General features: G+C 51.6%; 1 protein-coding gene across 6 annotated transcripts in view; it reads right to left on the bottom strand.

Annotated features, from left to right (window-relative positions):
- LDLRAD4 (low density lipoprotein receptor class A domain containing 4) overlaps window positions 1–24416 on the bottom strand; it is a 443890-nt gene that overhangs the window by 253190 nt on the left and 166284 nt on the right. For 4 of the 6 annotated variants that reach the window (XM_007974746.3, XM_073006499.1, XM_007974745.3 and 1 more), the window contains exon 3: window positions 16324–16744. The exons of 1 other annotated variant lie outside the window; for it this stretch is intronic. In XM_007974746.3, coding sequence (XP_007972937.1) covers window positions 16324–16363 — 40 coding nt within the window. In that variant the 5' untranslated portion in view covers window positions 16364–16744. Of the gene's footprint in view, window positions 1–16323; window positions 16745–21692; window positions 21901–24416 lie in introns of those variants that run through there. One more of the 6 variants, XM_007974751.3, reaches the window with a different exon arrangement.

Genomic DNA, 24416 nt, shown 5'->3' with positions numbered 1-24416 from the left:
AAATTGACAGTCTTAGCCAGCGTCTCCCTTCCTTTGGAAATGAATGGCATTACAGTGACTGCCCACCTGCCTGTCCGCTCCGGGGCGTGTGGCCTCTGGACGGCTGACACACTGTTCCCCAGACATCAACTCCGTTCCAGTCCGAGTCCTCTGCCCTGGCTGCTCTCTCCTGAGCCCGCTCTTCCTGCTGTTTGTGTCCTTGCCCTCCCTTGTCCTTAGCGAGGCCTCGCCTTGCCCTCCTATCAGCAACGGCCATTCCCCATCCCTCACCTACATCCTTCCCATACTTGATTTTCTTCGGGACCCGGATGCTGTCTGAAATGGCAGGATACGTTTGTTTACTCTATTCTGTCCCCCAGACATGTGTGAATTCCACGAACATGGGTTTGCCTGCACCTTACTCAGCCCCATGTCCCCAGTGCCTACCACAGTGCCTGGTATACAGCAAGTGCTCCAGGAACACATGTGAAGTCAGTAAATCTAGAACTGGGCCTCAGCAGCTCGCCTCATGGCCCGTAAGTGAACCGCGTCCTGTCCTCCGTCATCCCTGTGCCAACAGCGAGGCTTCTAGTCAAAGCGTTTCAAGACAATGTGTGAGAGAAGAAGGCTCTGCTCCCTCTCACGGGCTCGCTCGCGCATGACGGATGTGCCTGTGAACACGGCTGGGGCCGTCACTGCCCCGGTTCCTCTCCGGCCCTGGGCTCCCATCATAAGTACTCTCTTCACCATCCTGGAGTGTCTCCTCCCCATCACCACATTTCTAAGAGTCAGGGCTGCTCACGTGTGCACGGACCGCACAAACAGAAGGGCCCCACGCCCAGCAGCCCAGTCCCCGAGCTGCGACGGGTGGGACTATCCTCACCCCTGGACTCTGACACAAGCCTAAAGTCCTGCCAGAAACAGAAATCCCTTCAGGCCTCCAGGATCTCAAAAGGACACAAGGAGGTGAATTAAAGATCCCGTGGCACTTTTTTTATACGCAGAAGTGAAATCGCCACACCTTGCATGATTCCCTCTTTTCCTCCCATGCTGAAGATAACCTAACTGTGCAAGTATGTGTGACACGGATGAGCTACCCCAAAGAAGCCTGCCATCCAAGCAAATTATGTAGGGTTTATTCCACGAAATATTTTCCTGTTTTGTCATTTCCAAGCACCTAGCCCAGTGCCCAGTGTAAAATTCAATGAAAGTTGGCCGGGTGCGGTGGCTCACGCCTGTAATCCCAGCACTTTGGGAGGCTGACGCGGGCGGATCACGAGGTCAGGAGATGGAGACCGTCCCGGATAACACAGTGAAACCCTGTCTCTACTAAAAATACAAAAAATTAGCTGGGCGTGGTGGTGGCATCTGTGGTCCCAGCTACTCGGGAGGCTGAGGCAGGAGAATGGCGTAAACCCGGGAGGCGGAGCTTGCAGTGAGCTGAGATCCGGCCACTGCACTCCAGCCTGGGCGACAGAGCGAGACTCCGTCTCAAAAAAAAAAAAAAAAAAAAAATCAAGGAAATTCAGTAAGAGCTCACGCCGACTGGCTCTCCGGGCCCAGAAATGTTTGCATCAAACAAACAACAGGGAAGAGTAACAAGAAAGACATGGAGTCTAAACTGATTACCAAAATGTTTGTTTAAATTCCATTTCCACTTTGTTATAAAATGCAGCAAAATAATATAAAGTCTCACTGTGTGGAAATCAATCTTCACTGAATACATCCAGAACAATTCATCATGCGGGGACGTAAGTTCAACTTACCAAGGCATCTACAAGCATCTGAGGCTTGTTCTGTTGTTGTTTAGAAATGAACTATTGACAGAAGAGTGTCTGTTCACGTGAGTTTACAGCGGGAATTCTGATAATGCTGCCATCCCTGGAAACCCCTAGGAGCTATTCTTCTAAGGATGTCCTCAGATGCCACTGGCAAACAGGACACCCAGGTGGCTCTGCGGACAGCGAGCTGGGGTCTCAGACTTAGCAAATATTTGGGGGCCAGGTTTGGTCAATAAAGCAAGTCAACGGCTAACAACTGCCTGTTGCCATAAAGTCATGTTTTGAGTAGCAGCCGTGTGCCTGAAATAACAGTAACTATTTACTGCATGTTTACACACGTGTCTGGCTTGGTTGCAAGTGCTTTATCTGCATCAATGGATGTATTTTCCCCAACACACCTCTAAAGTACCCATTGCTGTTGTCATTTTCACATGACAGATAAGGAAGTTGAGGCACAGGGAGGTTAGGCTGCCACACAGGGTGGTGTGGTACGGCCAGGATTTGAGCCCAGTAACACGCACATGTGTATAAACACATCACTGTCCTCTTCGCTCTAGGCCAAAATACATACAGCACTTTTTTTTTTTTTTTTTTTTTTTTTGAGACAGGGTCTCACTCTGCCACCCAGGCTGGAGTGCAGTGGTGTGATCACAGCTCACTGCAGCCTCAAACTCCAAGGCTCAAGCGAACCTTGTGTCTCAGCCTCCCGAGTAGCTAGGACTATAGGCACACGCCACCACATCTGGTGGCATCTTGCTATGTTGCCCAGACGGGTCCAGAACTCCTGGGCTCAAGCGATCCTCCTACCTCGGCTGCCCAAAGTGCTGGGATTACAGGTGTGAGCCACTGCTCCCAGCCCCAAATATCGTTACAAAGACGAAGCGCTGGGTGGCTTCATCTCCGTGTGTGAGCATACTCCATGCGAGTGGACGCGACACTGGGACCAACGCTCCGCAGGGAAGTGAGTCCCAGGCAACAGGAGACGGTTGCGACACTGCCCCGGGGGAAGGTGGGCTGCTCCGTGGCAGGGCCTGCTTCTGCAGAGAGGGATCCCCATTTCCAGGCTGGGGGTCAGAGGCTGTGAGGACACCAGCACGCTGCCTGTCCTCCCTGTGGGCACCAAACCCTCATCAACGGAGCACTGTCCACCACACATCAGCTGTTAGTGGCAGGAGCCGCCCATCTCCTTCGAAACCTGTTCTTAAGCCAAAACTGAGACCCTGATTCCCCACCCACAGCCATTCCCACTTTCCCACTTTCCCACCCATCTTTCTGCTCCCTTACTTCCCATCAAGACCCACACTCAAATCTGAGCTCTTCTGATAAGCTCACTGGTATTGATGCAATTTTCTTTTTTTCAAAATTGTTTATGTTCATTGTGGTAAAATGTACATAACATAAAATGTCCCATTTTTCCCCATTTTCAGGTTTGCACACTCACACTGCTATGCAAGCATCACCACCGTGACGCCGTTCTGCTTTCACGCCTAAGCATTCCGAAAGCAGAATGACAAATGCCAGTGAGGTTATCTAAGGTAGACACGCAAAAGTTTGTATTTTCCAACTTAGAACACAGACAACCCTATCAAATGCTTAGTATTTGCGTTCGGTTTGGAGCTTCAGCCTCCTGCCTCTCCCCCTCCATCCCCTCCTGCCCCAACTCAGTTCTGAAGGAAACGGCCACAGTGGGAGGATCTGAGACAGCCCCACGCTCAACTCCGACACGGTGGCCCCCACTGGTCAGTGCGTCCTCGAGGAGGGTCTCTTGGGCCTGTGCAGATCCTGAGCCACAAACTCAGATCACGCCCACACCTCCTGGGGCTGTCTCAGGGAGCACACACGGCCACATATGCGAAAGCACCTGCCGTGGCAGACAACTAATCTTCACTCCTTATGTCAGCTCTGTGAAACGGCGTGCGCAAGATCAAGATAGCATCCTTCCAAAAGGGCAGGGAAAACACCCTGAATTTTCTGCAATTTTATCACAAAAGAAAAAAATGAGTGTAGATGATAGACCAGCCTGCTTTTCTCCCCAACTCCCCGTACGAGGAGTGCTGCGCCGTGGTGACACTGTGCTTTGTCGTCCTGGGGCAGGGCCTGCTGAGTCCCACAGCTTTCTCAGTGAGTGCCAAGGACACTGCTACTCTAGGGTCCTACAGACAAGATAACAAGAAACAGGTGGTAGGATTCGGAAACACCGATCTCAGGATGATTTCCCTAAGATATCAGGCAAACCCAGCAAGGCACACTGGCTCCTGCCTCCAATCCCAGTGCTTTGGGAGGCCACAGTGGGAGGATCACTTGAGGCCAGGAATACAAAACCAGCCTGGAAAATACAGCAAGACCCTATTGCTGCAAAAGGGCATTAAAGTTTTTTAAAATTAAAAACGAAAGTCAGTTTGGGAGGCCGAGGTGGGCGGATCATGAGGTCAGGAGATCAAGACCATCCTGGCTAACACGGTGAAGCCCCATTTCTACTAAAAATACAAAAAACTAGCCGGGCGGGGTGGCGGGCGCCTGTAGACCCAGTTACTTGGGAGGCTGAGGCAGGAGAATGGTGTGAACCGGGGAGGTGGAGCTTACAGTGAGCCGAGATCGCGCCACTGCACTCCAGCCTGGGCGACAGAGTGAGACTTGGTCTCAAAAAAAAAAAAAAGAAAAAGAAAAAAAAGAAAGTCAGGCAAATCCATCAACAGCTGTGGCTGGTCTCTCCCGCAGGGCTGGCAGACCTAGCAAGCCTAGGACAGAACCCCCATGTGAAACAGGCACACCCCCATCTCCTTAAGGAGTCTGGAGGCCTGTTGTCTACTTAGTAACTGGAATATGGGTTCTTTAAAGTACAATACGACACCCAGAAACATTCAGTAACAAGTATTTTCTTTTGTACAATCTCTGCAGCTATACTGTCAGCCCTCTGTGCCCACGGGTTCTGCATCCAGCCCTCTGTGCCCACGGGTTCTCCATCCAGCCCTCTGTGCCCACGGGTTCTGCATCCAGCCCTCTGTGCCCACGGGTTCTGCATCCAGCCCTCTGTGCCCACGGGTTCTGCATCCAGCCCTCTGTGCCCACGGGTTCTGCATCCAGCCCTCTGTGCCCACGGGTTCTGCATCCAGCCCTCTGTGCCCACGGGTTCTGCATCCAGCCCTCTGTGCCCACGGGTTCTGCATCCAGCCCTCTATACACACAGGTTCTGCATTTATGGATTCAACTAACTGCAGACTGAAAATATTGAGGAAAAAATACAAAAACAATAAAACAATAAAAAACAGGCCAGGCGCAGTGGCTCACACCTGTAACCCTAGCACTTTGGGAGGTCAAGGCAGGAGGATCGCTTGAGCCCAGGAGTTTGAGACCAGCCTAGGCAACATGGCAAAACCCCGTCTCTAGAAAAAATAAACAATTAGCCAGATGTGTTGGCATGCACCTGCAGTCCAAGCTACTCAAGAGGCCAAGGAGGGAGGATCACTCGAGCCCAGGAGGTTGAGACTGCAGTGAGCTATGATGGCACCACTGCACTCCAGCCTGGGTGACACAGCAAGACCCTGTCTAAAAAGTAAAAAATACAATTTTTTAAAATAATAGTATAACAACTATTTACACAACATTTACATTGTATGTGGTACCAGAAGTAATCTTATGTGTGTTATAAGTATATGCACCATCATTTTATATCACGGACTTGAGCATCCACAAAGGACAACAAGGCTGATTGTGCTAACAGAGCACAGAATTAGATGCCCAACTAGGGCACCGTGTTATTATTTTGTATTCTTTTATTGCCCCTAGGAAATCTTGAACTAGGAGATGTCTTTCTTACACCACCCTGGAGTATTCTACAAATGGCAACATTAATTGAGAGGAAAAAGAGTCCATACTTCCATATTGGACTATTATTGATTAAAAATGTTTAATGGAACCATAAACCACCACCCAGATGTTAAACTTGTTTATTTTTGCATCCCATTTCTGGGTTCCCCCATTTAAACATAGTATCCTGAAAAAACACAGAGACCCGGGACTTGACTTCGAGCCAAGTTTGAAGACCGTTGGCCTGTGATGACTCCATGAGACTCTGCAGGAGAGGCGATGATCCGCCCAGCACAGGCAGGTGGCAGGGCTCAGGTTCAGCTAAAAGTCCTATCAGACAGGATACAAGGAACCAGAGGGGAAACCACGTGCCGGAGATCCCCACCCCCAACAGCTCCCACCCCCAACAGCTCCCACCCCCACGCCAGCCAGTTCCGACCCCCAACAGCTCCCACCCCCACGCCAGCCAGTTCCGACCCCCAACAGCTCCCACCCCCAACAGCTCCCACCCCCACGCCAGCCAGTTCCGACCCCCAACAGCTCCCACCCCCAACAGCTCCCACCCCCACGCCAGCCAGTTCCGACCCCCATAACAGCTCCCACCCCCAACAGCTCCCACCCCCACGCCAGCCAGTTCCAACCCCCATAACAGCTCCCACCCCCAACAGCTCCCACCCCCACGCCAGCCAGTTCCGACCCCCAACAGCTCCCACCCCCAACAGCTCCCACCCCCACGCCAGCCAGTTCCAACCCCCATAACAGCTCCCACCCCCAACAGCTCCCACCCCCACGCCAGCCAGCTCCGACCCCCATAACAGCTCCCACCCCCAACAGCTCCCACCCCCACGCCAGCCAGTTCCGACCCCCATAACAGCTCCCACCCCCAACAGCTCCCACCCCCACGCCAGCCAGTTCCGACCCCCAACAGCTCCCACCCCCAACAGCTCCCACCCCCACGCCAGCCAGTTCCAACCCCCATAACAGCTCCCACCCCCAACAGCTCCCACCCCCACGCCAGCCAGTTCCGACCCCCATAACAGCTCCCACCCCCAACAGCTCCCACCCCCACGCCAGCCAGTTCCAACCCCCATAACAGCTCCCACCCCCAACAGCTCCCACCCCCACGCCAGCCAGTTCCGACCCCCAACAGCTCCCACCCCCAACAGCTCCCACCCCCACGCCAGCCAGTTCCAACCCCCATAACAGCTCCCACCCCCAACAGCTCCCACCCCCACGCCAGCCAGTTCCGACCCCCATAACAGCTCCCACCCCCAACAGCTCCCACCCCCACGCCAGCCAGTTCCAACCCCCATAACAGCTCCCACCCCCAACAGCTCCCACCCCCACGCCAGCCAGTTCCGACCCCCAACAGCTCCCACCCCCAACAGCTCCCACCCCCACGCCAGCCAGTTCCAACCCCCATAACAGCTCCCACCCCCATAACAGCTCCCACCCCCAACAGCTCCCACCCCCACGCCAGCCAGTTCCGACCCCCATAACAGCTCCCACCCCCAACAGCTCCCACCCCCACGCCAGCCAGTTCCGACCCCCAACAGCTCCCACCCCCAACAGCTCCCACCCCCACGCCAGCCAGTTCCAACCCCCATAACAGCTCCCACCCCCAACAGCTCCCACCCCCACGCCAGCCAGTTCCGACCCCCATAACAGCTCCCACCCCCAACAGCTCCCACCCCCACGCCAGCCAGTTCCAACCCCCATAACAGCTCCCACCCCCAACAGCTCCCACCCCCACGCCAGCCAGTTCCGACCCCCAACAGCTCCCACCCCCAACAGCTCCCACCCCCACGCCAGCCAGTTCCAACCCCCATAACAGCTCTGACCCCCAACAGCTCCCACCCCCACGCCAGCCAGTTCCGACCCCCAACAGCTCCCACCCCCAACAGCTCCCACCCCCACGCCAGCCAGTTCCGACCCCCATAACAGCTCCCACCCCCAACAGCTCCCACCCCCACGCCAGCCAGTTCCAACCCCCATAACAGCTCCCACCCCCAACAGCTCCCACCCCCACGCCAGCCAGTTCCGACCCCCAACAGCTCCCACCCCCAACAGCTCCCACCCCCACGCCAGCCAGTTCCAACCCCCATAACAGCTCCCACCCCCAACAGCTCCCACCCCCACGCCAGCCAGTTCCAACCCCCAACAGCTCCCACCCCCAACAGCTCCCACCCCCACGCCAGCCAGTTCCAACCCCCATAACAGCTCCCACCCCCAACAGCTCCCACCCCCACGCCAGCCAGTTCCAACCCCCATAACAGCTCCCACCCCCAACAGCTCCCACGGCGACAACAGCTCCCATCCTGCCAGCCCCACCCCCACGCCAGCTCCCACCTCCACACCTGCACGGGATGTCATCAGAGTTAACTGTGCAGATCGTGATGACACTTAGACTGTACACCCCTGAGACACAAGTATGGCATGACAACTGTTAAATATCTGCTAAATGAACCCCTGATTTTTATGAGGCCTTTCTGTATAGTCAACTTCAAGAAGACGATGAAGACGGGGAAGAACATTTATTGAGCACCACTATAAGCCAGACTCTGTTTCGGTACTTCACAGATGTTATTTCACTCAATCCCGATACAGAACCTACTCACTGGCCATTATCTCTACCTCAGTGTGGTGAAGAGTGCACTTCAGAGAGGTCAGCTGATTCATCAACATCACAGAGCAGGAACTGGAGGGTGACCAGGGCTGGCTGCTCCTGCTGGAACCAATGCCTTTCCCAGCCTCTGAGCTCATCCTCCAACAGACAGTACAGAAGAATCCAGTATGAAGGACTGTAGGCCAGGTGCAGTGGCTCACGCCTGTAATCCCAGCACTTTGGGAGGCCGAGGCAGGCGGATCACAAGGTCTGGAGATCGAGATCATCCTGGCTAACACGGTGAAACCCCGTCTCTACTAAAAATACAAAAAAATTAGCCGGGCGTGGTGGCGGTGCCTGTAGTCCCAGCTACTCGGGAGGCTGAGGCAGGAGAATGGCGTGAACCCAGGAGGCAGATCTTGCAGTGAGCCGAGATCGCGCCCCTGCACTCCAGCCTGGGTGACGGAGCGAGACTCCGTCTCAAAAAAAAAAAAACGGGGGGGGCTCTAGAGACATCCATACTAACAGAGAAGGAGGGTAGGTCCCAAGAAAGTACGAGAGGCCACGTATGGAAGCAGCCACCTGCTTTCTGCACGTTTGATTTCTCTAGAGCTAAGTGGCTCCATTTCAGGGATAACTACAACATCAAGATGTACAACGGACAAAAATCAGCATTTTCCAAAGAACCTAATGAGACATGTAGGTTGCTCTGATCCTGGACACTCAGTGGCAGGGGTTCATCTTAAACGATGCTCATAGTTCCTGACAGCAGAGCCAGCATTCAAACTGGTCTAGGCTGTGCTGTCAGCCCAACATCCAGCAACGAGCAGCCACCATCACGGAGACTCCCTGCGGGACGCTCTGATCATAAATAAAAAGAGCTGGAAAATGGAAGGTTTCAGCAAACAAACTCGTCTGTCAGAGTAAATATTAATTGGAATACTTCTGACTTCATAATTTTTATATTTAATTTCTTTTGATATTTTAGCTATTTAAGAGCTATAAAAAGATATTTATAACTATCTTTGTGTTGTACACACTCAAGTAACCTTAAAATAAATATTGTTTCAGGGAATATTGAAATTATAAGGCTCACCCTTATTTAAAATGGGTAAGTACACATCTCAGACACGAGACTACCACGATGCCTCTAAAACAAAAGAGGATAATCACATTTGATTATCTTGAAACAGTATAGAATGTTTTACTGGGAAGAAAATGGAGAAGAGTTTGGTGCTTATGGGAATAACAACATAAATTACGTGTTATTTACACACAGAAACGTTATTAATTAAGGTGAGGTTGATAACTGAGGACTACATTCGAGGCTAAACAGTATGAAGGAAAAACCAAGTACAAACACCACAGTATGTGCAAATGCCTCTCTCAACAAACTGAACTTCCCTGGAGAAAAAGCATTTGAGATTTTTTTAAAAAGCCATTATCAATCATTTCTACGTCTACTAAACTGCAAGTAGGAAGACTGTCTAGGCTTTTCCTGTGCACATCACAAAAGATTACATGGACCTAAGACAGATCCTGAACATGGAGAGGAAGGAGTGAAGGAGAGAATCTGCAGGAGATGAGAAAGCATCAGCAACAGCATCGCCATTAAACGCTGCACAAACAATTGAGAGGTGGGCTCACAGTCACTATGTCCGGAACTCTGGTCACAGCACGAGAATGACGGAAGGCAACTCTGGGGGGCCTCGAACTCCAGGACGAGGAGTCTGGACTCTTGTTATGAAGCAAGCAGCAGCCCTGGAAAGTTCTGGGGCAAGAGAAACTTATCATTAAAACCTCACTGTAACGAGCACCGGCAGAACGAGAGAGAGGCGAGAACGGAGGCAGGGAGACGGTCTCCGGACACTGTTTCCCCACAGCACTTGACATACACCTGGCAAGAGCTCCGTCAATATTTGCTCAACAGAAGCAGCCCGCCGGGGACCACTGCACTGGCGCAGGTGGGACAGGCACACGGGAGCTGCAGATGGTGGGAGGCGACCCCCAAAACATTTGTGGCTTCTCCAGAGTGCGCGCTATGAGAAGCTGTCCCTGCCTGCTGTTCCCTCTCAAACGCCTTCCAGGTCCTGTCATTGGGAGAACACTGCCCGCTGTCTGCCCACCTGGGACCTCCACACTGCACAGCCCCACATTAAAGACGGAAAAGTTCTGTAGGAAAGAAACTGGTTCAAGTTTCTTCTTCCAAGCTTTGCCCATGAATTCACTCCCACTCCTTTTATGGAGGAACAGCTCTCAATATGTCCCAAAGCATTCTCTGGGCAGCTCTGGGAGGCGGGGGCTGAGGGCATCCATGGGTCAGCCACAGGCGCAACCTTGCAGAGGAGAGGGATGAGGAACGCGCGGAAGGTCTGTGGGGTGGGAAGGGCACGTTGGGAGCTGCTGCTGAACCCAGCAGCCCAGTCACACCCCCAGCAAGCCGACATCCTCCACTCGGAGCCCGCAGGGTAAACAGCTCCAACTATTCCATTTAAGCGATTCTTCTTTTTCAGTCTCATTAGTGGCTGAGAAAATCTGGTCACCAACATCCACAAAATAGCACTTTCAGACAGATAAAGACTACTAACTACCCTCCTCTCCTCCTTTACGAGCGAAATAACCTAAATTCATTTAACAATTAGATCTGATTCTCCTTTCACCGGAAAGATTCACTACAAATTCTACGGGAATTTGGTTCACTTACCTAGTTATTGAGGTTAAATGTTTTTTCTCTAACATTGAAATAATTTAAAAAGTCTAAGAAAATTAATTGTGCAAAAACTTTTCAGTATCTAAGTGTGGCACCACGGGCTGGGAAGAGGCAGAATCTCAAGCCAGCAACATCTTTAGGACGTGTGCGGTGACACCCAGGCAGGATGCGCTCCAAGTCAGTCGAAAGCACAAGAAACCTCAGATGAAATCTCCACCTCTGTGATGGCACCTGGGATGGAGGCCGGCGGACCCAGCCTGGAAGGGTCCCTGCGTCCTTCTGCTCAGAGGAAATGGGGGTTTGTTTTTAGGACAGACAGAGTCTTATCTTTCCAGAGGCCATTCACCTATATCATTGCCTCAATGAATGACAGCCAGGCAGAATGAGGGCCCGGAAGAACAAAAACAGTAAGTTTTGGACATCTGCGTTTTTACGTGTTCAACTGTAACATGAGGGTGCAACACACGGCACTCAGGGCGGCCTCCAGAGTCGCACGCTGCAAAGAGCTTCACAGACGCCCTGTGAGGCAGGCGAGGGCTGCTCCACGCATGGCTGAACCGTGGGGGACACGCCCAGTTCTGAGCACGGTCACCGCGAACAGGCAACTGGCAATGGAAGGAAACCAGTCTCAGCGCAGCCTCAAAAGTTAGGATCAACCAATTCTTCTGGAAATTAAATTATGAGCTTTAACAGAATTCATATCTTTGGACCCAATAATTTTGCCTCGGGGAGTTTATCCTAAGGAAATAATCAAATATACAGAAGAGCTTTTATGCACAAAGGTGTTCATCAAAGTGTTATTCGTAAGGGTGAAAACTGTCAAAAACAGGACTATCCAACAATAGCTACACTATTTTAAAATTCAAGTACATGTACATGAAAATACTATGCAGCAATTTAAAATAGTATTTATAAGAAAAATGTTCATAATGTAATGTTAAAGGGAAAGATCAGGTTACTATATTAAATATTATTATGAACACAGTTCTGTAGGAAGAAATTTGCAAAAGAAGACTGGAAGGATGTAAGCCAAAATGTTGCCTGAAGAAAGATTCCCATGGCAAAGATGCGTGTGGGAAATTATTTTTCTTCTTTTGACTATTGAGCTTTCCAAGTTTGCTTACAATGAGCAGATATTACTTGTAAAAGGAAAAAATTAATTTTTGATATAAAATAGTATCTAAAGGACTGAAATCATTTCTAAATTGTATATGCTAAGAAAATAAAAAATAATGTATCCCAATTCCTGTATGCAAGCATTCACCTAAGATCATAATTAAGAAGTTAAATGTGCAATATGGATCTACGTGAGTATACCCACACTCACCCAGGAGGCACAAGGTGCGTGAACTCCATCACGCAGGACTGCCGGCCTGGCACGGGGACAGGGGCCTTCCAAACTCCTACCACCCTCATGGTAATTTCACACGCTCCAAACAAACGCAGCTTCCCGGCAGGTCTCCCAGTCCTCCCCCACAGCCGGAGTGCCGCCCGAAACCCTCTTAAAGAGGAATTCTGAGCCTCCACCCTCCAAGAGAACTGGAACGTAAAGGGACAAATTTCTTTTAGTGGATGTACGGTTAACTGCCCAGGGACACTTGCCTGGCCCTGACACACGATTTAAAGCCTAGGGAGGATGCCTCGATGCCTCATCTAAGGCAGGACTCCTTTCCGTTAGCCAGAGCATCAGCAAAACCCAACATTTTAAAAGCAGCAACCCAACTAAAGCAGTGGGCTGGGCACCGGGCTCCTGCTCACCTCCCTCTAAAGCTCCACCTTCACCCAGCTGCCTGGGCAGGCAGAGCGTGTCAGCCCTTCATCCTGCACCCCAGGAACTCTTACAAACTACGTGGGCAGACAGAGGGGCAGGCAGACCAAGAATAAAAGTGATGAGCCAAGTCTCCAGGGACCCAGCTCCAGAGAAGGCCAGGCACTCACATCTCCTTATCTCACTGCTGGTTACTTCCTACAGAGAGATGGGGAAGCTAAAACTGCTGCCCTGCAGGTGCCGGCGCACCCAACGGTGTGAACACTATTCAACACGCGATGGTCTCCTGAGAACAGGTAGGCCCATTACTTGGATCCCCCCCGCTGAAGGAACGGTGCAAGTCAGGTGATTTCTTTTTGAGACATGACCCCCTCGAGCACCCTGGCCTCTCTCTGAACACTGCTCTGCTGGGTGCCAGCTCCCAGTGCTTCCCAGACTTTAAAGTGAGCCAAGCACCTGGGATCTTGTGGGGATGAGAGTCCTGATTTAGCAGGTCTGGGTGATGCCAAGACCCAATAACTCCCAGTCTCTGCGGGTGAGACCCAGGTGGTGGAGAAGCTCCCCAGGGAACCCCGTGTGTACCCGAGGCCACACAGCCACTGGCACCAGCCAGTTCTGCGTGCACCGAGCGTGCCCCGCGTGGAGCAAGGCCAGCGTGACAGCGCCGGCCTCAGAGTGGCTGTGATGCCTGGCAAAGGACACACAGCGGGGGCACGGGCCCGGCACACTGTGGCTCCAAAGCGGCGGCTGTGGCGTACACCCCGCCACTGCCGCCAGCACACCTGTTACTCAGCCAGGCTGACATTGCGGGGAAGAGGCCAAAGGAAGGAAACGAATTCTTGGGAAACTCACACAGACAGACAGGAACCAAAGTATTCTCAGCACAAAGAAATGATCAAATGTGCAGTGATGAGCACGGCCGATTAGCCTGACACGTTCACTCCACAACACATACATGTATCCAAACATCTCGCTGGAACCTACCAATACAGACAACTACTATTCATAAATTACAAACGAAACAAAAACGTGAGCTGCGGAGGAGCGACAAGTGGGTGGCTGTGAGCGAGAGGGGAGGAGGGCGGGGTGACGCAGGCCCCGGGGTAACAGCTGCCATACACCTCGGCTTCACATGTGAGAGCTACTGTGCTACCTGCAAGACTCCTCCAGGCAGAACCACGGGATTCTGGGGATTCTAAACACAGGCTCCGTTAGGCCTTTCCCTCTCCCTTGGGGCAGAGGAACCCCCAGCACCCAGAGTGTGAGGATGGCGTGGCTGTGTCAGCGGAAGCCACGTGGACCAGCATCAGGTGCAGCAGGGTGAGGAGACGGCCCCAGAACCCTGGCCTCTGTGGGCCACCCTGCGGCCTCCACCCCGCAGTCAGGTCCACGGACAGGGCAGCTTCCTAAAAGAGTGCGCCACTCTTTCTCGGGCTCTTTTTGTCCCACGCTCACTTCCTTTTCTTTTCTTGTTCCCTCTTCCTCCCAGAACTACTCTGAAGAGCTTCTTTACGTCAACTCCTAGGTGCCGCTCCTCCCCAACCTGGTGTGTAGGGACAAGGAGGCTGAGCTCACATCCAGCCACTTCTCAGTTGCTTCTGCTGCCCACGCCCACCTGAAGCGGAGGGGTATCCACGAGGGAGCGGCCCACGCCCGCCTGGAGGGGAGGGGTATCCACGAGGGAGCGGCCCACCCCCCTGGAGGGGAGGGGTATCCACGAGGGAGCCGCCCACCCCCGCCTGGAGGGGAGGGGTATCCACGAGGGAGCCGCCCACCCCCCTGGAGGGGAGGGGTATCCACGAGGGAGCGGCCCACCCCCTCTGGAGGGGAGGGGTATCCACGAGGGAGCCGCCCACCCCCCCTGGAGGGGAGGGGTATCCACGAGGGAGCGGCCCACCCCCGCCTGGAGGGGAGGGGTATCCACGAGGGAGCCGCCCACCCCCGCCTGGAGGGGAGGGGTATCCACGAGGGAGCCGCTCCTGAGACGGAAACAGCTGAAGCACACACGGTGAGGAGGAGGAGGGGCAGGGTTTCCAGACAGCTGGGCTGCAGGTATGAAGATGGTTCCAGAGAGCTTGGCTTTGCACGTGCTCCCCCAACCCTTCGTCTACACAGCTGCTGAGCTCATCCAGACGGGCCATGACCCATCCACCACGACCCGGCAGGCAGGTGTACACAGCTGCGGAGCTCATCCCCGTGGGCCAGAGAGTAACCAGCCCCTCACAATCCGGAGGGAGGCATGGACACAGCTGCAAGCTCACCAGCACGGGCCCTGACCCACCTCCCACACCTCGCGGGAGGCAATGTCACTGAGACCGCGTGTCACAGACGGTGCAAGCTGCCTCAGGAGGTCGCCTGCAGGTGCGCGTGGAAGCGGCCAAAGGTTGGGAAGAACCGTCCCCTCATTCTTCCCTGGAGCAGCACCACAGCGGCGCTCCATCTTTTCACACTGAAGCCACAGGGAGCGCGGAGGAGCGCGAGGCCGTCTCGGAGCTGACGTCTAATCCAAGGAGAAGGCCCACGCCAATCAAGCCTGAGCCCCGCCCCTCTCTGCAGGCGTCCGGACAGCCTGACCTGCTCCCTCCACAAAATCTGAAAAGCTGCAAACTTCTGGGACTCGTGGAACCAGAGAATAGGGTCACTTCTTGTGACTATTTCCACCATCTTTCTTTAAAATAAAAAGCAAATCCCCCAAAACCTCTTTTATGTAAACACGTTCTCCCTGGATTTCACGCAGTTCCTCCATGTCACAGAGCCCAGTCTGTCTACAAGGAACCAGAGGCCCAGAGGATGAAGTGGCTTCCTGGGATGTTATGTGAATCAGACGAAAGAGCTAGGATCTGAATTCAAAATCCCCTGTGTCTCGGGTGAGGGCTCTGGGTGCCAGCCGGACTGCGTGGTTCCCTGCACACTGGGGTGTCCCGCTTCTCCCCGCTCACTGCAAGACGAGTTCTGCCCAGTTGTCCCAAGCACACAAATAAATCTGAGAAATTAAAGATGGGGAGGGATCAAGCACACATCGGCAATTAATCTTTTCCCTCGGAGAATATTCCCAGTTCTGTAAAGAAACCACACTTCCCCTACCCTCGCTCAGCAAGTGACACATTTCCTTAGAGCACAGACTTGGAAGACGCTGCGAATACTGCAGGATATTGTGTGTAGACGATCGTTCAACAAAAACAGAAGCAAAAAGTGTCAAACGCTTTTTCAAACTGCTATTGAGAGAGTGAAGGAAAACACATTATTATTTTGTCAAAATCAGTCACCACAGGCGCCTGAGCCCTTGACTGCGCTGGCCTTCAGCTCCTGCCTGCAAAGCTAGGTTCACTGCATGCCCTTGACTGCGCTGGCCTTCAGCTCCTGACTGCAAAGCTAGGTTCGCTGCATGCCCTTGACTGCGCTGGCCTTCAGCTCCTGCCTGCAAAGCTAGGTTCGCTGCATGCCCTTGACTGCGCTGGCCTTCAGCTCCTGCCTGCAAAGCTAGGTTCGCTGCATGCCCTTGACTGCGCTGGCCTTCAGCTCCTGCCTGCAAAGCTAGGTTCACTGCATGCCCTTGACTGCGCTGGCCTTCAGCTCCTGACTGCAAAGCTAGGTTCGCTGCATGCAGTGGTTTGGGAGTTGATTGCCTGCCAGGAGTGGAGGTAAAACCTCGGATTACCTGGAGCACGCTCACCTGTGAAAGCATTTGTGGCCTGAAAACCAGCTTCCGGCATACTGCTCCCCAGACAAGCCTGTGCTCCAACTCTTGCGCTGTCCCGTCGAGGAAGCCGCCAGGCGAGGCTCAGGTCACTTCCATTTTAGCCTGTCCGAGTCCATCGCTCTGCTGGGCTGGCCTCTGGGAGCATCCGCGGCTCACCTGCCCAGCTCCGCGCGGGCGAGCGGTACCCGGGTGTGGCACCTGGGCGGCGGCGGTCCCCGCTCCCGTCAGCCGTCCAGCCAGGGCGCGGAGGCCATGGTGCAGGTGGAGGGACTGGCCCTCAGGCCCTCAGAGCACGGGCGCCCCGGGCCGCGCCACTGCCAGCATCCTGCAGGGTTGCACCTGCACGCAGGTGCTCCTGATCCCAGCCTCGGCTCGCTGTGCTCCGCCTCTGAAACTGAAAAGCAAGAGGTCACTTTCCTGATGACCAGCAGAAGCATTACAATTAACGGCCTATAGAGGCCAGAAAGGAAAAGCCAGGCAGCTGCCTCCAGGACCCCACTGTGGGCATGGGGGCTCCTGCAGGGGCTGCCAGGGTGGGAGGAGCTCCATCTGCCCCCCAGGCCACATCTATGCTCCTCCCAAGGTTCGAATGTCCCTCCCGGGCCATTCTGCCCTCACAGACACCCTGGGGAAGAAACTCATTTCTCAAGCTGGTTCCCGAGGCCTTAGACTGGGATCTGCGGTGCGTGGCCACTGTGGTCAGCACTCCAGGAAGAAAATGCAGGACTTGCAAGGAGCAGTTTTCAAAAGTGATTCTATCTATCTATCTATCTATCTATCTATCTATCTATCTATCTATCTATCTATCTGTGAATGAATGGCAGGCTCTGACTAAGCCGCCCAGACTGGCCTCAAACTCCTGGCCTCAAGCAATCCTCCCAAAGCACTTGGCTTCCCAAAGTGCTAGGATTACAGGCATGAGCCACAATGCCTGGTCTAAAAATGGATTCTTAAGAGAAAAACAAATGCCCGCACTATCTTTTTAGTGAGAATGGAAAAGAAAAGCAAATTTAGTCTATAAACTGCTCCATATGTTACATAATAATAAAAGCATTTTGCCTTTAAAATCCCAGCACGTTGGGAGGCCTAGGAGGGAGGATCACCTGAGGTCAGGAGTTCGAGATTAGCCTGACCAACATGGAGAAACCCCACCTCTACTAAAAATACAAAAAAAATTAGCCGAGTGTGGTGGCGTATGCCTGTAATCCCAGCTACTCGGGAGGCTGAGGCAGGAGAATCACTTGAACCTGGGAGGCAGAGGTTGCGGTGAGCCAAGATCGCACCATTGCACTCCAGCCCGGGCAACAAAAACAAAACTCCGTCTCAAAAAAAAAATAATAATTAATAATAATAGAATAATTAAAAAAGCATTTTACAAAACGTTTTTCAGATATTTCAATGTTCCATTAAACATAAAGCAATATTAACAACAAGAATTTCAGAAGCCCAAAGGATCAGACTTTTAAAACAGAATCCTGAATATCAATCTCCAATATTTAGGAAAAGAAATCTCTTTTCTGTTATCACTTCATCCTAATCAATTTATAACCAATTTTTAGAAAACATAATCTCATTCTTTTTCACCATCTAACTAAAGAAAAAGAATTTAAGAGAACAGGGCACAGAACAGAAAGGAGTCCTCTGTTAACCACATGTTGCTATAAACAGAAGGTAGTGAAGTAACACATCACTGATACGTACTAATTATAAGGAGTACATTAAAAATTAATGAAGTACTTTAATGATACTAAGATATCCAGTTCTATTACCTTCATGTATCTATAGTAACATCCTCAGTTAATAAGGTATGGCCCAGTAGGAGTCCTCAAGTTTAAAGAACAGGTAACATTTTAATTAAAAAATAAATTATTTGCATAAATGGTGGCTTTGAAGTGCTTGAAAATATGAGAAAACATTTTTTCTCTGAATTCTAACATTCCATCTAAAAATGGCCAACACGCAGGTCCTACAGGAACGTCAGAAGAAAACTAGTTGCATTAGCATCATGAACTTTGGGAAATGGAATTTATCCTGCCAGATACAGACAAAAGCCCACCTGCCCTAAAGCTTTGATTTTTCTCTGCCCTTTTCTATGATGCTTTTGGTGTGCAAATATGCTAGACTTTATTTGTTCTCATTCTCTAAACTCAGAGAGAAAACCAAACTGTAGGAAGGAGGTTTTTGCTGTTGTTTTATTGTGAGATTTCTGTCTATTTGTTTCATTGCAGAAGTTATGCTACCTCACTTTTTTAAAAATCAGGTTATCATAAGGAAATCATCAACAGAATGAAGAGAGAACCGATAGACTGGGAGAAAACATTTGCAAACCATATTTCTGATAAGGGTCTAATCTCCAAAGTATATAAGGAACTCAAACAACTCAGCAGCAAGAAAACAAATAAGCCAATTTTTAAAATGGGCAATTACCTGAAAAGACGTTTCTCAAAAGAAGATATACAAATGGCTGACAGATGTATGAAAAAAAGGCTCAACATCTCTAAGCATCAGGGAAGTGCAAATTAAAGCCCCGGTGAGATATCATCTCACACCCACCAGAACGGCCATTCGCAAAGACAAGAGATGAGAAGTATCGGCAAGGACGTGGAGAAAAGGGAACCCAGGCAAGGATGTGGAGAAAAGGGAACCCAGGCACGCTGCTGGTGGAAATAAGGACATGGAGAAAAGGGAACCCAGGCACGCTGCTGGTGGAAATAAGGACATGGAGAAAAGGGAACCCAGGCACGCTGTTGGTGGAAATGGAGATGGCTACAGCCATTTCGGAAAACAGTATGGAGGTTCCTCAAAAGACTAAAAATAGAATCACCATATGATCCAGCAATCCCACTGCTGGGTATACATCCAAGGCATTGAAATAGGCATGTCGGCCAGGCGCGGCGGCTCAAGCCTGTGATCCTAGCACTTTGGGAGGCCGAGATGGGCGGATCACGAGGTCGGGAGATCGAGACCATCCTGGCTAACACGGTGAAACCCCGTCTCTACTAAAAAGTATAAAAAACTAGCCGGGCGAGGTGGCGGGCGCCTGTAGTCCCAGCTACTTGGGAGGCTGAGGCAGGAGAATGGCGTAAACCCGGGAGGCGGAGCTTGCAGTGAGCTGAGATCCGGCCACTGCACTCCAGCCTGGGAGACAGAGTGAGACTCCGTCTCAAAAAAAAAAGAAATAGGTATGTCAAAAATATATCTACACCCCTACATTCATTTCAGCACTATTCACAATAACCAAGATATGGGAGCAACCTAAGTGTCCTTCAGTGGATGAACGAATAAAGATCCTGTGGTATACGTACAGAATGGAGTACTATACAGCCTTCAAAAAGAACAAGACTCTGTCATTTGCAACAACATGGATGAAACTGGAGGACATCATGCCAAATGAAATAAGCCAGGAATTGAAAGACAAATAGTACACAATCTCACTTATATGTGGAATCTGAAAGAGTCAATCTCACAAAAGGAGGGTAGAAAGGAGATTAGCAGAGGCAGGGGGAACAGGGATGGGGAAAAGGGCAGCGTTGATCAGACACAGCTAAGTTTCAGATGGACTGGAGGAATACGTTTTAGTGACAGACTGCACTGCATGGTGACCACAGTTAATAAAAAAGTATCACATATCTAAAAATTGCTAAAATAATAGATTTTTAACATTCTTACCACAAAAAATGTAAGTTGGTAAGGCGATAAATATATTAATCCGTTTGATTTGAATATTTCTACCATGCGTACATATAGCAAAACATTACATTGTACCCCACATATATGCAGTTATTATTTGTCAAAAAAATTAATTAGAAAAATGAAGTTATCATACATCCCACATGTCAAAAGGCTATGGGAGAAACTGAAGCCAATGTGGATCAAAACAGAAGAAACAACCAACTTCCCAGTTTTCTTATGCTGGCTTAATCACCCCCACCAATCCTTAACTTTACATCTTCTAAAAGAGAGGTTGGACACGGGTGTGTAATAGCTCCCATGAGGTCTGAGCGTGGTCATGGCCAGGATTTTTAGGACAATGATGTCTGCGGTTCCCAACAAAAGCAGGACGGACACAGTTGTGTTACCTCATCAATGGATAACGTGCCTATTCCTATATACGCTCTGAGTCTCCCCCAATGCAATTTTCAAGGTAAAATGCAATTATAAATGCTGTAAAAAGTCTTCTTCCTCACTGCTAGCAATGAAGATGAGCTACCCTTTCTAGGAGTACGCAGAGCTGCAGGCTTCGTTCTGCTCCGTCAAAGACTGTGACCACCCAGAAGGGGCCAGAACCCAGCGGCACTCAGTAAGTGCGTGTCAGGTGACCAAGAGGCAGGGCAGGGTGGGTGATCCGGACCCAGAGAAAACTCCGAGGGCCAGCACAGTCAGTAGAAGCCTGCAGGACCTGTTCTGGACAAGACGTGTGCTTTTAGTTTAGAAACCAACCAGCAATCGGCACGGCCACGCTGGGCATCTGTGGAGCAAACACGTGGAAGTGTGAAAGTTGGAGGAGCTGAACACACGCTGATGCCGGCCATCCCTCCAATCTTCTGCTCTCATGAGCCTCCAGCCTTTCAGTCTCAGCCCAAACAACCCTCCTTGGAGATGCTTCTTTGATGGCCCCCAGTCTAAGTCTGGACCCTGCTGCACAGCCCGCAACACCTGGTCGGCTTCCCAACACACCTGCAGTTGCAACTCCACGCGGGTGTCCTGACTGCCCCACGCCTGCCCGTCTCCCCCAAAAGTGCTGTGAGAGCAAAGGCAGTGGCCAACAGATCCTCCCGCTCCCCTCGGCACCCAGCAGGTGCCCGTTAAATATGTGTTTCCTGAGCGAACACAGGAGTGAAGGAAGGCACTTACGTGAAGCTTCCCCGAGGACTGTACCCAGCACAGAGAAGGCTCAGCAAACACCTACACGGTTAACCCAGCCCCAGCCGCGTCTCGCAAGGGGCATTTCCCAGGCGGAGGTGCTGCTCCTCAGCCTGCTTGGCTGGGACCCTCCGGGCTGGTTTTCCCACCACCCCACTAGAAGAGTCGAGATGATGATTACTAGTGGTGATCCCGCTGCACTCACACTTCCCACAAAGTCCCATCCAGCAAAGGCCTTCAGAGGTCATTGACTTAAATGCCCTCAGGCTACAGAGAGGGAGAGCGAGAGCAAGCACTGCCCCATGGAGGCTCAAGAACTGCGCCCAACACTGGCAGCAGGAGAGCAGGACTGACCCTGGGCCTCTCGCCCCGAAGCCACTGCTTCCCACGCTACTCCTGAGGCCCAGGAAGCTCCCAAAACGCAAGTGGCTTAAATCAAGAGAGAAGGAGAGGGGGGAATACAGGAAGAGGCAACTTACCCAGGATGTAAGGTCACAGTCAAGAGCCCCCACAAGGTAGCAAGCACATGGCCATCATTCTACACACACACACACACACACACACACACACACACACACGCGCGGAGGTTCTATTTATACTGGGAAGATGGGCAGAACTAACCAGGAAATAAATTAATTCAATATTGCACTTGAAAAATGTCATTAAGTCCCTCCCATAACAGAGCAACAGTTACTAAGGAAATAGAGCACGTCAAATGGAAAAATACCCCCACAGGAAGGGACGTTTTAAAAACATGAACACTCACAAACCAAGTAACTAACCAAGTAAGCTACAGGGCATGTCTGCCTTACCAGCTATTCACAAAAACTTATAGGAAACGCAGTCCTCCTCAGAGTCATTCAGGAGTAAGAACTGAGCTGTGTCCACAATACACCTTTCATTAAAAGACACTGTAACTGTAAAAACAGACACGTTCAGGAAATGTGAGGGTCACACACGGGCAGAGAGGCCAAAATCCAATGGAGAAGTTGAACAGCCTTTTTTCCAAAATCAAGTCGCATTCAAAATACCGTGGTGCATGAAGAATTGACGCTGCAGTTTCATTTTTTATTTCCTCCTGCTGTGGACAGACTGTTTCGCTGGCGGAATGTCGGTTACCTAGGTGACAGGCCCACAGCCGCCGCGACCGCTTCAGGCCCCACAGACGCTCGGGGCTGAGCGCCGGCCTGTGGACGCCGATCCCTGGCCACTCTACCCACCAGAGAAGTTCCAGGTAGAAAGGAACACTGCCAAACAAAGAGGTCATTCTAAACCTTGGCAAACTGGGGCTCTGTTGCAAAATTAAAAAAAAAATAAAAACGACTGTGTTTGAGAGCTGCACTGTACAGCTTACCTATGCATCATCCCACCCTATGTTCACTTAGGATCAAAGAGGCAAAGGGCTTGTCATGAGACAGATGAGAGAAAAAGTGGGAAAAAGACACTTGAGAAGCTATTTCTGACTTGAGCTGGCACCAGGTGTCCCTCCAAGGGAGATGTCACACGTCTCCATGTGAGTGCCTCAGAGCTCATGGATAGCGCAGACCGTGGCAACCGCCAGTCAGTCTCAAGATCTCCCAACAGGAAAGAAAAGCAGGTGCTACAAATAAAACACCCCTGCCTCCAGGCAGTCAGCTGTGGGCAGAGAGCCCCAGGTGGGGACCCACCCAGCTTCTGGTACCCTTGGTGACTCCCGGCCCTGGCTCCCATTTCCTCTTTTATACAATGAGGAGGTGAAACTGGAGGCCCCTCCCATTCAAAAAGTCCCCTGTGGCCGTGTCTCTGGCCGAGGGAGAGAGGGCAGATGGGCATAAAAAGGACGGCGTGGGCAGGCACAGTGCCTCACGCCTGTAACCCCCGTGCTTTGGGAGGCTGTGGCAGGAGGATCGCTTGAGCCCAGGTGTTTGAGACCCACCTAGCCAACACAGAAAGTCCTCGTCTCTACTAAAAATATAAAAATTAGCTGGGCATGGCTGTGCACACCTCTACTGGGGAGGCTGAGGCAGGAGGATCGCTTCAGCCTGGGAGTTCAAAGCTGTAGTGAGCTGTGATTGCATCACTGCACTCCAGCCGGGGCAACATAGCAAGACCTTGTCTCTTAAAAAAAAAAAAAAAACTAAAGAGAAACAAAAGAAAGGGACATAGTGCAGAAGCACGGAAAACCTACACGGAAATGGAAATCTGAGAGCAAGTCAGAGAAACGGGCTGCCTATAGCCAGGGAAGACTGAGTTGGAATGCGATGAATTTTTCACGCTACTTTTCATCTCTGTGATGTGGGGGTGCAAAATAATGTGCAGCTTTTGTAACACAACCTCCAAGCCACCCTCACCCTGGGCAGCTCAGTGGGCTCTGGGTACTTGTTCAGGGTAACGTAGTTCAGGGTAGCGTAGTGCCTTGCTGTAGGCCACCAATTCAGAAAGCAAGTACAAAATCCAAAACATCCGACTCAAAGACACACACAGGCTGCAAACAGGAAAAGCGGTAATTACATTAGAACATTCTTTAAAAAGTTACCTTGATAAACCTGACGCTTGACAAATCCTGAGGCTCTACTCAAACCAAGTTGGAGAGAGTTCCCCCCAAACTGAACGAACAGGGTAACTGTCCTTAATGCATTCGTAAGTCTATAATTATCAACTCATACGACCTAGCAGCAGAGGAAGCCACAGGGAGTCATACATCCGACCCCTGTGCTTTGTGGAGGCGGCGATCCGGAGGCTCAGGGAGAGGGGACAGGCTGAAGGTGAGTGTGGGAGGAATGCAAGCCACAGCTGGAACCAGGTGTCTGGATCCTGGCCCAAGTTTCCAGTTCCACTGTCCACACACAGCGGCCACAGGAGACACTGGCTCAGGAGGGAGAGCCTGCAGTGCTAGGAAGACGGCCATGCACACCTGCACCAGCCGCTCGCTAGGAATCAGGGAATACTGGTAAGATCTCCACCTTCCAGGGCCCGAACCAGGTCATTCCTGCAGCACCTACATGCACAAGGGCACGGGAAAGGGTCAGGGCTTGGCCCAGGAGCAGATGATCCCTGGGCGGACGTCCATTCAGACGGCACCCAGCCTGGTCTGAGCACATCACAGACACCTCCACTGTGGCTACCAGCCAAGCAGAAGAAATGCCCCCCAACCCAGCCCCACCCCTGTAGAGGTTCCGTTCCCACTGTGGCCTGGTTTGAGGGCTCAGACTGAGGGGCAGGGG

This window comes from Chlorocebus sabaeus, chromosome 18, assembly GCF_047675955.1.
Source record: "Chlorocebus sabaeus isolate Y175 chromosome 18, mChlSab1.0.hap1, whole genome shotgun sequence".
Classification (NCBI taxonomy): Eukaryota; Metazoa; Chordata; class Mammalia; order Primates; family Cercopithecidae; genus Chlorocebus; species Chlorocebus sabaeus.
The sequence above is the reverse complement of the archived record's forward strand: the minus strand, read 5'-3'. Positions and strand labels throughout refer to the sequence as shown.